The sequence below is a fragment of the Brachionichthys hirsutus genome, chromosome 1 (genome assembly GCF_040956055.1).
Source record: "Brachionichthys hirsutus isolate HB-005 chromosome 1, CSIRO-AGI_Bhir_v1, whole genome shotgun sequence".
In the NCBI taxonomy this organism is placed as follows: Eukaryota; Metazoa; Chordata; class Actinopteri; order Lophiiformes; family Brachionichthyidae; genus Brachionichthys; species Brachionichthys hirsutus.
This window is the reverse complement of record NC_090897.1, coordinates 14,217,397-14,231,855: the sequence shown is the minus strand read 5'-3', so window position 1 is coordinate 14,231,855 and position 14,459 is coordinate 14,217,397. Positions and strand designations below refer to the sequence as shown.

The following is a 14,459-nucleotide window of genomic DNA, read 5'->3' as shown; positions in this document are numbered from 1 at the left end:
GATTACCTCCCAACATCTGCTGATATCTGTTTCACATGTGACGGCTGTGACTTTTCCCCTCTGAATGCCAGTGGTGCTCCCTCTGTCCACGGATCCGTCCGTAGGGTAAAGACGGATGGAACAAATTGATGCAAACGGATGAAAACGGCGGGCTTGAGTGAAAGCTGCAGGATAGCTAATGGACACAAACACACTGCAACGTCACACACATTGTTGGCTCATTCTTCTCATTCAAGCTCCATCACACACACACACACACACACACACACGAAACAGCTCAATAACCCACAGAGTGGACATTTTGTCCCTCAACTCCCACAAACAGAGCAAAGAGATCAGTCGGTATGAAGGCCTTTCTTGAGCCCATCGCCACTGCAACCCCTGAGGGGATGGAGCTCACCACTGTGTCTGCATGTGTGAGCGTGTTGTGCACGTGTTCTTCTGACAGCCAGCAGGGGGTATGAGTCACAGCTTGTTTGCTGAGTAACAGGCTAACAAATAACCTGCTCATAGGCATTAGCGACGTGAAGGAACGAGGGATCAGCTTTGTCCGTCTCGCCTTCTTTCACTTTACCGTCTTTATAGGTTCCTGCTCTGCTCTCCTTCGCCTCTTTTGCACCCTCGCATTTTCCCCATCAACATGCACATAACCCTGAAGTCTTGGCGCGTGGTGATGATCAGTGAGGTGACAGTACACATGCACAAACATACAGCACATCAGACACTAATGCACCTCTGTGCTGCTGGCTGTCGGATCCGCTCAGCATTCAGTCCTGGATAAACCGCTGCTGTTTCTGCTGAAAGGCCTTTTACAGGTGCAAGGAAGGGGCTGTAATAATGGCGCTTTTACTTTTGTTGTTGGCCTCAGATGACCCATCCACCCTGAGAAAGCAAAGGCAGACCCTGGAGAGGGCTGAAGGCTGGTGGAAGACGATCTCTGTGAAAGAAAGTACACGAGGATTGAGGGGAAATCTGGACGTTTGCTGATCACTGAGTTTCCGTCATCATTTTTTTTACCTCCTTCTATGAAATGAAAATCATCCTGTTTAGAAATGTTGAAGTGAACAGACAGCAGGTGGTGCATTGTCACTGCATATTATGTGTGGAATCCGACAGATGCTGATAAGATTTTACGAATCTGCGGGAAACCAAGGTAAATATTCAACTCACTGCCGTGTGAATTACACCAAATGGCCAAAAACTGCAACAGGTAAATCAGACAAACACAATTCTAAATGTCTCCATGATGCTGATTCGTGTGGCTTCATTAACAATTTTTCTCGTCTATCTGGATGAGGCTGAATTCTCGGAAGTGCTCACTTACTGTGCCACTTGGCTTCTTCTACCTCTGATTAAGGACTAGAAAGTGGGTGAAGTGAAGAGAGAGAGAGAGATGGCTTGTGAAAGGTGTCACACAGTCATCTGATTCCCATGTATAATCCTGGGCTCCATCCATCACAGTGGAATCAATGATCACTGCTTTTTCTTTCTTTCTTTATTACCAGCAGCCGTGTCCTTCTCTATATTCAGACTTATGATGCTGTTCAACCTCGACAGAACCATCAAGCATGGCTGTTGCATCTTGAATGTCCAAGCACTGAAGGACTGGGCCCTGACTTTTGTTATGAGTCAGTGCCCAAGGCCTCACTAACTCCCGTCTTTTAACCCCAGGGCTTTTAATAAGCAACTTAATTGTTAGCTTTCTTGTTCTGGCTGGCAGGGTGGAATGACTGCTCATTTTCATCTATGATCTTTGTGGTTTCCACAGTGCTAAAGGCAAAGCACACGTGGAAAGAATGGTACGGGTAGGTCCGTAGAAGGGTGTGTGTGTGTGCATCTTTACAATGGTGGCAGTGAGAGTACTGATGTGAACAGAACAATTATCTTTAACTCAGTGCACCAACTCTCTTAGAATAATCTGTACTTAAATGTATCGTACCTTAATGTTAATATTTGTCGCATCTATTGAGACGCAGACAATTAATTTCAGCTCCAGTAACATAACAATGCAGCATTTAATACATACTTTCCTAACTTTAACACACACAAAATGTGAATTACACAATGTGTTTATGTTTTCATTCAGCAATATTAGTATCAGAAGCTATGACCTGGGTGACCTCAAACTTTTGATCGGTAGTGTACATATATATTGCAGTCCCAAATAACCAAAAGAATACAGAAGCTCGTGGTTTTTTTTGAAAATTTAATAAATTAAGTTTGTGTGTGTGTGTGTGGGGGGTGTGTGGGGGGGGGGGGGGGGGGGTAAATTGTTAATGGTGTTTCAGGACAAACGAGGACATTTGCAGATAGTTTAGATTACGTAAAACTTTTGACTTCTCGTTACTTCGTACGCTTCACTACCATTTCCATTTTCAAGAGATACAGAGAGGCATTTTTTTTTCCTCTCTTGAGAAAAAGCATCCACTCCCTTCTTTACAATTGTGGTAGAGTGACTGAGCTGTTGTATAGATCCGGCCCATCAATCTGCCCTAAGGTGCTGATTCAGTTTGGAGGTAAAGACCTGGGACTGTCCTTATTTCACCGTTCTTCTGAGTCATAACGCGTCTTGACACTCGGCAGTGGTGCCTCTGTCCTGGGCTGCAGATTGTCGGCAGATAAGAGGGTATGTGTGTGCATAGAGAAATGGATCAAGGGGAGGGTGATAGTGAGAAGCACAGATACGTTCGAGGTTCCTGTCTGCTGTTGTCTGTTCTCCTCTAAGTCACAGTTCTTCAGTGTGCCTAAACTCAGCCCCCACCTCACATCACCCTATCTGTTTATACAGAGGCTAATGGGAAGCCTGGTCTTTATCCCCACACTGCGGCTCAACATAATGGAATAGAAAGACATAATGCTGCTCGAGTCAAACAGTCAGTGGAGGCCTTTAAATTGCTTCCAATCCCCTTAACAAATCTGATGGAGAGGCTATGAATAACTCAAGGATCGCTCATATCCCAACATCCCGCTCCTCTCCTGTCCCCTACAAAAACACTCTGATTCTGAGCATCAGTTTAGACGGGTCCACTCTGCTTCTTCTTTTAATGGCAGTTTATATTTTCTGGACACACCCAGCCTGCGCCCACGTTCCCCGGCTCAGAGTGGTTGTCAATTAAACAGAAGGTCAGTTGTTCGTTCCCCAGCCCATTAAGTGTTTACAGGTAGCTACTGCCTACTGGTGCATTGATGGTGTGTCCGTGTGTTGAATAGCAATTTGAATGGTCACTAAAATAAGGTCCTTTTTGCATTATATCTATTGTGCTTGAAATAAGTGTCAAAATGCATTTCCTAAAGAATTTAAATGGCTCTGGCCTGAGGAGGTGAGATTACTTGTTCAAATGGCTTTGGTAATACATTTCAGTTTTCATGCATTCATCTCTGTCCTGTCATATTATTTTCTTGAAATCCCTTGGAACAAGACGGCATGCAATGTTGAAATTGGTTTTAAATTTCGGCAAATTAAATATATGTTTTTTTATACCTGCACAATTTAAAGAATTAATTCTGGGTGTAACGAGAGTTAAATTGCATAGAACAGTGTTGATGTTTACCATACCGGTGACATTATTTGGTTTGTATTGTTATAGGTGCATTCACTGTCAATGTTTGGAGGAAATTCTTTTAAGTTTCCCAGAAGTGCCCCCTGTGGCACACATTGGCACGACAGCTTGTTGCTCACAGCAAAATGTATTATTAGTATAAATAGGGAAACATCTGCCTTTAGTACACATTAAGCACAAACGTGTTCATGTTCTTTGCAAAGCAAGATGTGTCTCTAAAAAAACATCATGGATACAAGACAATCCCATTTCTGCAGCATATTCGCTAACCTTGTTGTGTTATTTTTTATATATGCTATGTACTATATACTTATTTTGTGCTTGAGAGCTTCTATTAGTACCAGGAATGATAGACATTCACACTATAAGCTCACGTTGATATTTACATTTGAATGGCGCTCATTAGGTATTCATTGAATTTACTGACGCAGAAGACTGTCACAGAGAGCACGCAGGGAAATGCAGAGGAAAATAATACAACTAGTATATAGATTGCCTCACATTCAATTAAAAGATTCACATTTGCACCGATTTGTTTTGTAAGCCTAGATTTTGGGGAGAAAACTGGATGCCCTTTGCTTCAGTCTCTTTCTTCCTCCTAGGCTACCTTTGCTGTGTTTGTTATTTTAATGCCATAGCATAGCTGTCTTTGCTAGACCCGACTTCTTCACTCAACATGTCTTTAACTGGGGACGTGCTATATCACTTAGAGCCCCCAATCCCACACACAAGCGCATACCACATACCTCAATTATGTGTGCATCTTTTCTAAGTGGTGGAGTACGACAGCTCTATTAACTTGAATATGTTTTTGTGCCAGATCAGTGGTGTTGTTGAATCGTTTTAGGATTAAGTACTGCAATGCGCATTGTAACTCTCAAAGGGAGTAAATAAAATGTCACTGTACTGAGGAATTCTTTCATAAAATTGAGCAACAAATTACATCCAGTACAATTTGTGTTTTTATATAATATTCTCAAAATAATTAAACGTGTGATCTTTTAGATATAATTTCACGATGATGCATCCAATGTAAATCACTTATCATACCACAGTTAAGAAAAAAATAAAGCTAAGAAAGGAGTCCTGCAAGTCATCCTGCAGGACATGCAAGAACCGAAGGAACAGTCCTCTAAAAATATGCCATTACATTTTGTTTCGTTGTGGTGTTTTCTGTCCTTAGATTTATCAGAGCATTGAAATAATTCACCCTGATGATCCCACTATATTGATAAAACAAACCAGACTGAATGTCCTTGTTTAACTTAATTTATGAAGTGATACTTGTGTGAAAAGTTTTCCAATATTCCAGAATGAGGAATGCAACACAAATATTCATGCACTGAGTTCAGTACAAAGATCTATTTTTCAGAAATTCAATTGGAGAAAACGGGGCTTTACAAATGATTTAATTACGACATGTGCTCTGCATCCATTCTGTTTAGGTTGTGTTTGATTTGACGCTGCTCTGTCTTGTCCCGTTTCTCTTTATACTGTCTCTTTTAACTTGAATGAGTCCCTAAAAAGCACTTGCGGGCCCAGTAGAAGTCCCTGGAACAGTAAATCTCTGTTAAATTAAATGATGGGCGCAGCACTAATGTTTGAATTGTTAGCCTGTAGCTCTTTATAAGACCGAGTACAGTACTGTCTGGCAAGGATATAGGATAAAGGCAGGCAGAGTGGACAGTCCTTTGAGGCTTCTCTCAAAAAAGAGTATATTAAAATTATCTTATTGCTCAGTTTCGAAGGGGAACTTCTTTGTCAGTGTGTGTTTCTTGTAACACACTCCTAAAAGTTAATTTCCTCTCAGGATAGATTGTAGAGCGGGGTCATGTTTCACAATCTCCAAAGATAATGCATTTTAAGATTAATACCCAGCTCTTGGTCATTTTCCACCTTCTCGTAAATCAGTACAGTTTTCCCTCGTTTATCGCAGGGTACTCACCATTCAATATACTGCGATGCAACTTGAATGCTGACGATGATGATGAGTATGCTCCCCGTGTCTTCGTGCGTTCTCTCCGGGTTCTCCAGCTTCCTCTAACCCTAACCCTTCATCGTCATCATGACGATGAAAGCGATGATGACGTTTACTCTACCGCTTTACAACTTATCTAACTGCCATGCAATACTGTATATGTGTTGGAATACATGTTTTAATAATTAATTTAATAATTATTTTAGCTATAATTTTATTGTTTTTTTTTCCTTAGGCTAGAAAATGCTTATTTTATTAATAAGATAATGGAAATCTAAAAATGTATACATCCCACAGAATCCCGCGATATAGCGGAAAATCCATGATATACAAATACGCGATATAGCGAGCGACGACTGCATATAAAACCAGTGGCCGTGGCTAGAATTGAACCAGCAAAGAATTTAGTAACAGATAAGAGTAAGAAACACAAGAGGAGAGGAGTTTGAGAAGAGCTGACTGAACTTGAGTTGGAAAATATGTTTAAAAAAAAAAAAGCTAGAATGTTAAGTTTTCACAAGGTGAAGATCCCTTCATGCATCTCCTCCATCTACCCCATGCTACCCTCACAGAAACGCTGTCATCTCACCCAATCAGCCAGTCACCGCTGGATTCTGCCTAAGAGGTCTGATTGGCTGATTAACAAAGCTCATCAACACAACACCCGTTGTGACTACAAACACGTACACAATATGCAAATTGATGAGTTTATCCTGTAGTCTTCACACATTTGCATAATCTATGCATGAATTTGTTATCACCTTTGCATTTTGAAATAATTCCGGGTGTGTGTGGGCAACATGTATCTGTAAAGTTTCATAAATTTAAAGTTGTTGTTTTTTCTGACTTTAAGCCTCTTAAAGCCTTTCTCAGCCTTTCTATTCTTGAATATCATTTGAAATAATTTATGCAGTCGTGGGTTGGGGGTAGTAATGAAGAAAATAATGCCCGTTGTCCAAATTGCACAACAGCTGTAATGGGGATTACATAAATAACAACTATTGTCCCCTGCAGGCAAACACAAAGATGCAGGGCCTCGAAGTACTGTTGAGGAAACATAAAATCAGAATAGTAATAAATAAAATGACCTTGAAATGATTAGAAACAGGATTTTTCACCTTTGTTCTTGTGCCCCTTTTGTTTTATGCATAGCTGTTAATATATCGATAGAAATTGACATCAACATTGAAATGCCGCAGTTCAAAAATGTACTAATTTATTGAAAATAAAAAATGAACATTGATATGTACATTTTCCAAACTAAAATCCTCTGCTTGGACACTGGTGTCCAGTTGGAACATGGCAAGCAGCTAATTACTGTGATGTGACGTCCTATAAATGTAGCTAACGTTATATCGCAGCAGTTGGGGAAACGGCCCGAGACTTTTGTGGGGAAGCTACAGCATTTATTAGAAAACAAACTGCTGTGCATACTAAGTTTACTGCCATATAGCAACATACTGCTAACATTCATCTCGCTTAGTCAATACACTATTTGACACAGAAAGTCAAGAATCCCGTGAGACCAGAGAATGCAGCGGTGAAGTGAAGGAAACAGGAACCACTTTAAAGCTGCAGCCTACAACTTCAGCTTCAACAGTATGGGATTTTGGTACAAATGCAAGTTGTAGGATTCCAGCAATGTAAGCTGCAGGCATTTCCAGTGGCTGTCAGTGGGAGATCCCACCAATGCAATGTTTCCTTCCCTCGCCTGTTTTCTCCTGCTGCTTTGAAAGGCCAGTCCGTTGTCACTGCTGTAGAAATGTCACATTTACTTAGTTTCTGTCAGCGCCAGAGTTAAAGAAAATAGTCATACAATATCACCAGGATAATTCTAAAGATTTTTCAGTATATATACTTCCGTTATTTACCAGGGACATTGTACATTAAACATGATGCTGACTGGTCTGTCAATCTGGCATTAGTAGCAGTGCAGATGCTGAAAAAACACTTTTCCGTCAGTCGTAGCAATGTTTTAATTTTTTACAGAAAGTAAGTCTTGCCTCTGGAGGTAAGCTCATATAAACCCAAATGTATCATTTTAGCAATCACAGATATATATATTCACACACAAAATTAGAGCATGCTACCAAGGACAATCAGTTCGCTAAATCCATCGCTGGGTTGATTTATGAACAGGAACTCACTGAAAGAAGTCTTAACTGACACTGACGCTTTCCAATAAGTCACTTAGCTAAAGACGAGAAGTACAGAATTGTGTTAATGTGCCGCGTGGACATACAGTAGAATTTATTGTGTCAATGACGTGCATAAATACAGTCTGAAAAAGTAGAGGGTAATAAAAGCATGCTGCCATTGGTGTCATTTCTTGCATGAAGGCATTTGCTTCTCCCTGGTTCACCGCAATAGGGGAATGGTACAGGTGACTCTTGGATGGATGAGACAATGACATTGAAAGCCATTATTGCCGGATGAATCAATGAATCACGTGCTGGTTTGCACGCTCTCTTACACCTCTCTCTTTCCTTTCCATTCCAGATTTGTTCCTGACAACAGAAGGACCAAAGTTTGAGACCTGGATCAACAAGGTAACAAGCTTCTCTATTACCTCAAACAAGGAGGTTATGGGATTGGTTCAGTTTGTTTGTCTGATTATTAGCAGGATTACACAAAAAACGAATGGCTGGATTTGCATGAAAGATGGGTCGGTCCTCGCGTATTCCAGAGGCGATTCGATTTTGGTGATAATCAGGATCTGGATGTGAGAGTTTTATAAATGATTCTTCAACATTGTGAACATTCTCCACAATTTTGGCTTATAACTTTATAAATATGCAAAGCACCTGCCCATCTGCAAACCCTTCCAAGTGTTATGGCCTTCGTGGAGTTACATTGTACATGTGGAAAATGTGGCTGTATTCTTAATTATCTTTACTGTACAAGAACCAATTCAAGAGGTGTGTCAATTACTTTTTGGGTGTTTTGAGGTTTGCATGCGTTTAACTACTGATAGAGTCAATATGCTAATTACATTGACTATTATGGCACAAAAATGAAGAATATTGAGTTTAGACCTACAACATTGAATGCTGAATTACAGTATGGCCTGCATGCCTACATTTAAAGCTAATGCATTGTCTTTAATATAATCATTATATAAAGCCTAATCATGACTCCTACTGCATTTTCTTGTATTTGAAATAAACTAAATATGTATTAAATTTCTCAAAGTGTAGATGTAATCTCAAGAAAAATGTATCACTAATGTCTTACACATTAGCAATGTCCAATATGTCTACCATCACTGCAGAAAAGAGTAAATGAAATGTAAGAAAAACCCACCGAATTTGAGACAGAAGTTTCATGTTTCTGTCTGTCTCCCTGGTTTATTTCAGAAATAAGTAAGCAAAGACTAAATAATAAATTTACAGATATTTCATCTCATATTTCTAGATGTAAGAATTTAAGTTTGCACTGATGAGGAAGTACATTTGCTAAAAGTAGCCATATGTATTTACTTAATGGGCAGAGAGTGTGACCAACACAACGCCCCTCTGTTCATATCGTTTTTGATGGAACAAGCAGATCTACAAAGCGTCGGTGGGATTGGTGGTGCGGAATCTTTGGCAGTTCCGCAGGACGAGTTTATATTCAGGAAGAGCAGAGAAGGAAGACTGTGGCTCGGCGGTTTGTTGAAGGGGCCTGTTTGAAATTCAGCAGGTCGAGGCACAAGGCGAACAGTAGTCTGCGTTATCACAGAGAGGGAGGAAGGAGGTAGTGAATAAGAGAGAAACTGAAAAAGATTGAAGGGTTTTCTAGTGATGGAAGGTGTGTAAGAGTGGAGATAGACCAAACTGGGGGGGGGGGGGGGGATGCAACATGGGTTTTGACTCCAGTGAAAAGATTAATCAAGGGAGCGTTCAGAGGAAACATGAATGCCCCGCCCCTACAGAGTTCAGGGCTGCGAGACGTGTGAATACAGCTTAAGATGATAAGCACATGCATTGCCCAACACTTATTGTATAACACTTGAGAATGCTGACACAAGGCTTGTTTAGTATTAGAATGGAAGCAAAATGTCTCAAATCTTAAAAACATTCCATTTTATCCAGAGCAACTCGACGTGGGGAAAAAAACCCATCACCAAAAAAGGTCTGTGTAGGTTCTCAGTCATCCAGGTCAAGGTAAATCAAGAAGAGCAAGGCCCCCCACCCTGAAGACAAAAAACACCACGACACAAACAGAGCGACGTATCGCGTGCTCTCCAGTGCAGTGAAGAAAGCACTGATTTGTACATTGGGAAGACCAAACAACCATTCGACACGGGAGAGCCACCTCAGGATGAGGCTCAGCAGTTCACCTGTACCTGAAAGACACAGGACACTACTTTGAGGACAATAATGTCCAAGTTTTGGCTAGGGAAGACAGTTGGTTTGAGAGAGGCGATAAAGAAGCCAATATTTGTCAAACTGGAGAAACCATCTCTGAACTGAGGACTCACCTACAATGCAGGATTGACCTGCATCTCCTCCATCAAAAAGAACAATCTTATGAATGTCTACCTTTCTATTTCTCAAAATGTATCTGTCACGTCATATTTAATTCATTTGAAGGAAGGGCCAGAGTCTCATTCACTATATCTTGATATACTTTGTCTGTCGAAGGCTCATTGTTTGGTGAAGTGGATCTCTTTAAGCGCTGTTTGAATAGAGAGAAGCAGTGCTTCTGAGAGCAAGGCAAAGTGAACACACACCATCTGTGACAGACAGAATGAGTTTGAGTCCTGTCAATAGGAAAAAGGACCACTGTGGCGCTCTTGTGTCACTACATCTTCAGTTCGTGAAACAGCCAAAATCTTCCCATTCCGATCTGCACACCTTTCCTGTTCCTTTCTTGAAATGCACAAACCAGTGGCCACATCTATACACACTTGTATAAAAAAAAAAAAAAAACATTATACAGATGCAAAACCACACACAAAAACCACACAACCATATGAACAAACACTGAACATTCCCAGCATCCTCTGAGAATTCGACTTCTATCAATCCCTCTGCAGTCTTTGGTTCAATGCAGCCACATCTGCCGGTCAAAGGTCAGCGCCCTCCTCTTCCTGCACCACTCTGGTTTAATTGCAGTTTTTTTTATTTTCTCAATTTATCATTTCATTCAATTCTATTTTCTTCTGATTACACAACAGAGGGAATTCTCAAAGACAGGGTTGTAGGGGTCAACAAACTGGATCAATAAACAGAGGTGTTGTTAAGTAAAGCCAGGAGGTTGACCGGAAACTTGAACATTGCCTTGGAGGATGCGCTTAAATTCCCTACTTTTATTGGTCCACGGGCCTCAGTCACTCCCTGAACTAGTTATTGACGTACGTTATGTGTGTCAGGTGTCAAACATTTTAATGTTCCCCCTTCCCTGATCTCCGACAGTTGCTGCTATGCCAGCAGGGGCAAATCTTTATTAAACATTCAAACAAAGAACGCCAAAAGAAAAGGTGTGACAGGCTCTGAGTCTGATTGTTAGCCGCCCTGACTGACACGGAGGAGCTTATATAGCGTGAGCTCCAACCGAATCCCAATGATATTTGGACGAAGAAGGAAAGACAACGCTATATTTGATAGTTACAGAATCCTAAATTACAATGTTTTGGGCTTGTTTTCAGTTGAAACACTCGGAGAGTGCAGAATTCCCCCGAGCAGTTGGTTCCCCTCCTAATTAGATTTACACCATCCACATGGTGGTCTTTTGGTTCCATCAAGAGCGAGTCAACTAACATTTCTAAAAAATACTTTTCCATAAATTCACAATGCTTCTGTTTGACAGGGGACTATTGTCATCTGACACTTTTCTTCCAGTCAAATGTCGTTTACTGCTACAACAGCACAATGTCAGTCCATTGCATTATTTAGCAGGGAACGTGTGTGTGTGTTGGGAGAGATGTGAACAGAAAGGAAGAATGTGAACAAGACCTGCAATCCTGTGATCTTCAAATATCAATGAAAGTATCTCACACTGTCTCACACGGTTTTATTTATGACATCTTGCAATTAGGAAACCAATCGGTCACTCAGGGTCTCCTCTTCATCACAGCGTTAATATCCTGCCCACATCTGCATCTGTGGATGCACAAATGAACACTTCTTGTCTATGAGTTATTTCTCCATGCTTTCAAATAGATTCACTTCAAAAGGTTTCATTTTCTGCGGCACAGGACATGCGTGAGCGCTGAGAAAAGTAGAAAGACTTAACTTGTTTTTGTCACACATGAACTCACAGTGTCCCGTTAAAATGCTTTGTGTGTGCATTACACTTTTTCATTTAACTTACAGGAGTTATAAAGCAGGCAAGTCTTCTTTAGTGTTTGTGTCGAGTTGAAACAACAGCCAGAATATAATAATAATAATACATTTTATTTATATAGCACTTTTCTAAAAACTCAAAGTCGCTTAGAATATGTGGCTCATGGACATTTTGGTACACTTGTAGTAACCAGACCAAAGTGAGTCCCACCATGGCCCTCACTGTCAGCCTCAGCCTCAGACAGTGTAAAACTATCAGATTTTAAAGATCACATATTATACTCTTTTTCCAAAAGACACTGTCTCAAACAGCTCTGTCAGAAAAGCCTCTGAAAACGAAACTGAAACCAAGTTCATTGCGTGCACGCAATGACTGTGCATGCATGTGCACGTTCGCCATCTGTGACATCACAGGGGGCTAGATTTTTGCCAGACGCATTTCAGTTTGGTGATTACAGAACTACACAAACTATGCAGGATTCACTTGGTGCTTTATTTTGCTGTTTTTGGGTTGGTAGTGACCCAAAATCACCATAATAGTGTAGAAACATGGGAAAAGTGAGTTTTTCATAATATGTCTCCGTTAACCTCTTCATCTATACCTGCCTTCTCTGTGCTTTAGGCTTTCACAGTCTAAATAATATCAACCCTCCAATGGCCCAGTAAGCCTTTTTCCACAAAGGACAGGTGAAAATAATAAAATGAATGATGCCTGAATAATTCCCTTTAGCTGCTTCAGTATCAGGGTTGTGGTATTGTGCATCCCGGCTCAGTGTCGTGTCGTCAAGTGGTATTAGCAGCACTTGTCTTTTCACGGCTACGACGACACGAAATGTGTGCTGCACCTAATATTAAATTAGAAATGCATGCTGTGTTCTTCCTCTATAAAAGTCACTTACATAAATTGTGGTCTGGTCTCAGTCATGGCAAAGTAATAATAATTTATCCTTATTACCGTAGTGCCATTTAGCAACAAGTCTGCCAGAAGCTAGCATCTCACTCTTAGTGTTCTCTATGTAAGCTGTTTGGACTCACAGTCCAATTCATTGTATTAGTTTTTTCAGCAAATAGCCAACTGTGCAAAAAATAATTAATGATGCGCTTCCTGATTGGAGAGTTACACAATGTCCACTTTCGGAAAAAGACAAGCGATGAATGGCTCTTGATATCGACAACATTTCAATCTTGTGTTGTTGCATTTTCCTCCACACAGAAAATCAATGCAGGGAGGGTGTGTTATGTCAGTGTTCCAGGATGTCACGCAACGCTGATATGTAGAGTGAACAGCATTCCTTAAATTGAAAATGTAGTTTATTACTGTACTGGTGTTCATCCGTAACAAGCTGCAAAGTCAGGCATTTTTTTTTAATCATATTCTTTCTACTTTGTTTCTTTTCTTCAAAGTTTGCTTTTAGCCTCTTCCCTTGCATTTCACTCAAAATAGTTTTGGTAGACTTTTATCCCTAATGAATCCAATTGAATTTGTTGCTTTACCCTTTAATGGCTTGAACTCATATCAGTAATGTATTTATTTATTTTTTTATTACTGACACGTCTCTACTTCTCTCAGTAAATGTAATAGAAGTAGGACTTAGGATCAGGGAACTAGCAACCAATCAATATTTCATTGAACAGAATCATATCTGCTGCTATATCCAAACATAGATAAATCATGATCAGTCTTGATTCACTTACATGAGATTACAGATTACACACACACTTCATGATTTTTGTTTTTTTGTTTTAAATTTTTTCTTTTACATTTGACTCATCTTCTATAAAATATGCTCAACATTGCCCCTACATGTACAGATTACAGTAGTATTGCATCAATCATACACCCATTCTGTGTTTTCATGACTGTATACTCTTCAGCAATAATAGACTTGAGTCTTTGAAGATAAAAGCAGCCCTCCTCTCCCTCAGCTGCAGTGTGTAGGAGCATTCATGAAACGATATAATCCTTCCTCTCCCTTCTCTTCTATCCCTGTTCTTATCCTAGGATGGAAATTTCACCAGAGCTGAAGTCATGCCGGCAGAACCACCATCGGTCAAGATCGTGGGACAGTCCTCCCTTGTGGACTTTGGTGAGAATGACAGAGCTTTGGCTTTATCTGTTACTTGTGATGGACCTCTTGTGTTTGTGACAAGGTGGCAGACTGATCCCTTTTAAATCTGACATGTACTGTTGAAATTTCTAGTGTAACTGGAGAGACCCGAAAGGTCATCCAAAACAGGAAGTCGATCTGTGTCAAAGGATTCATAATAGGAGTGTCTGGGTTTCTTGTTTTTTGGGGGCTGGGGGCTTCCGTATCACTGCAGCTTTCTACCACGTAACTTTCTTTCCATGTGCAACCACCCAAACAAACACACACACGCACACACACACACCTCACATTACTGATGCCAAAGCCTTTCCAGACTGGCTAATCTCACATACGGTTGCAGTCACACTCAATCCCAGACAACACACACTGATAAACACAAATACACAATCTTTCAGAGAGCCAGATTGTCCTGAACAGCTCATCCCCTTTAACAATCTTGGCCGGTATTATTTATTGTTCTGCTCAGCTTTACATTTATTCACAGCAAATCTCCGCTGGCTCGCTAAACTCCAGGCTGCAGCTTGTCTCTGCGCCAACCTCAGCC

General features: G+C 40.6%; 1 protein-coding gene across 1 annotated transcript in view; it reads left to right on the top strand.

The window, feature by feature from the left end:
• The window catches only part of itfg1 (integrin alpha FG-GAP repeat containing 1), a 109,375-nt gene that overhangs the window by 13,377 nt on the left and 81,539 nt on the right, over window positions 1-14,459 (top strand). The window contains exons 7-8 of the mRNA XM_068738971.1: window positions 8,038-8,087; window positions 13,810-13,894. Of these exons, the coding sequence (XP_068595072.1) occupies window positions 8,038-8,087; window positions 13,810-13,894 (135 nt within the window). The remainder of the gene's footprint in view (window positions 1-8,037; window positions 8,088-13,809; window positions 13,895-14,459) is intronic.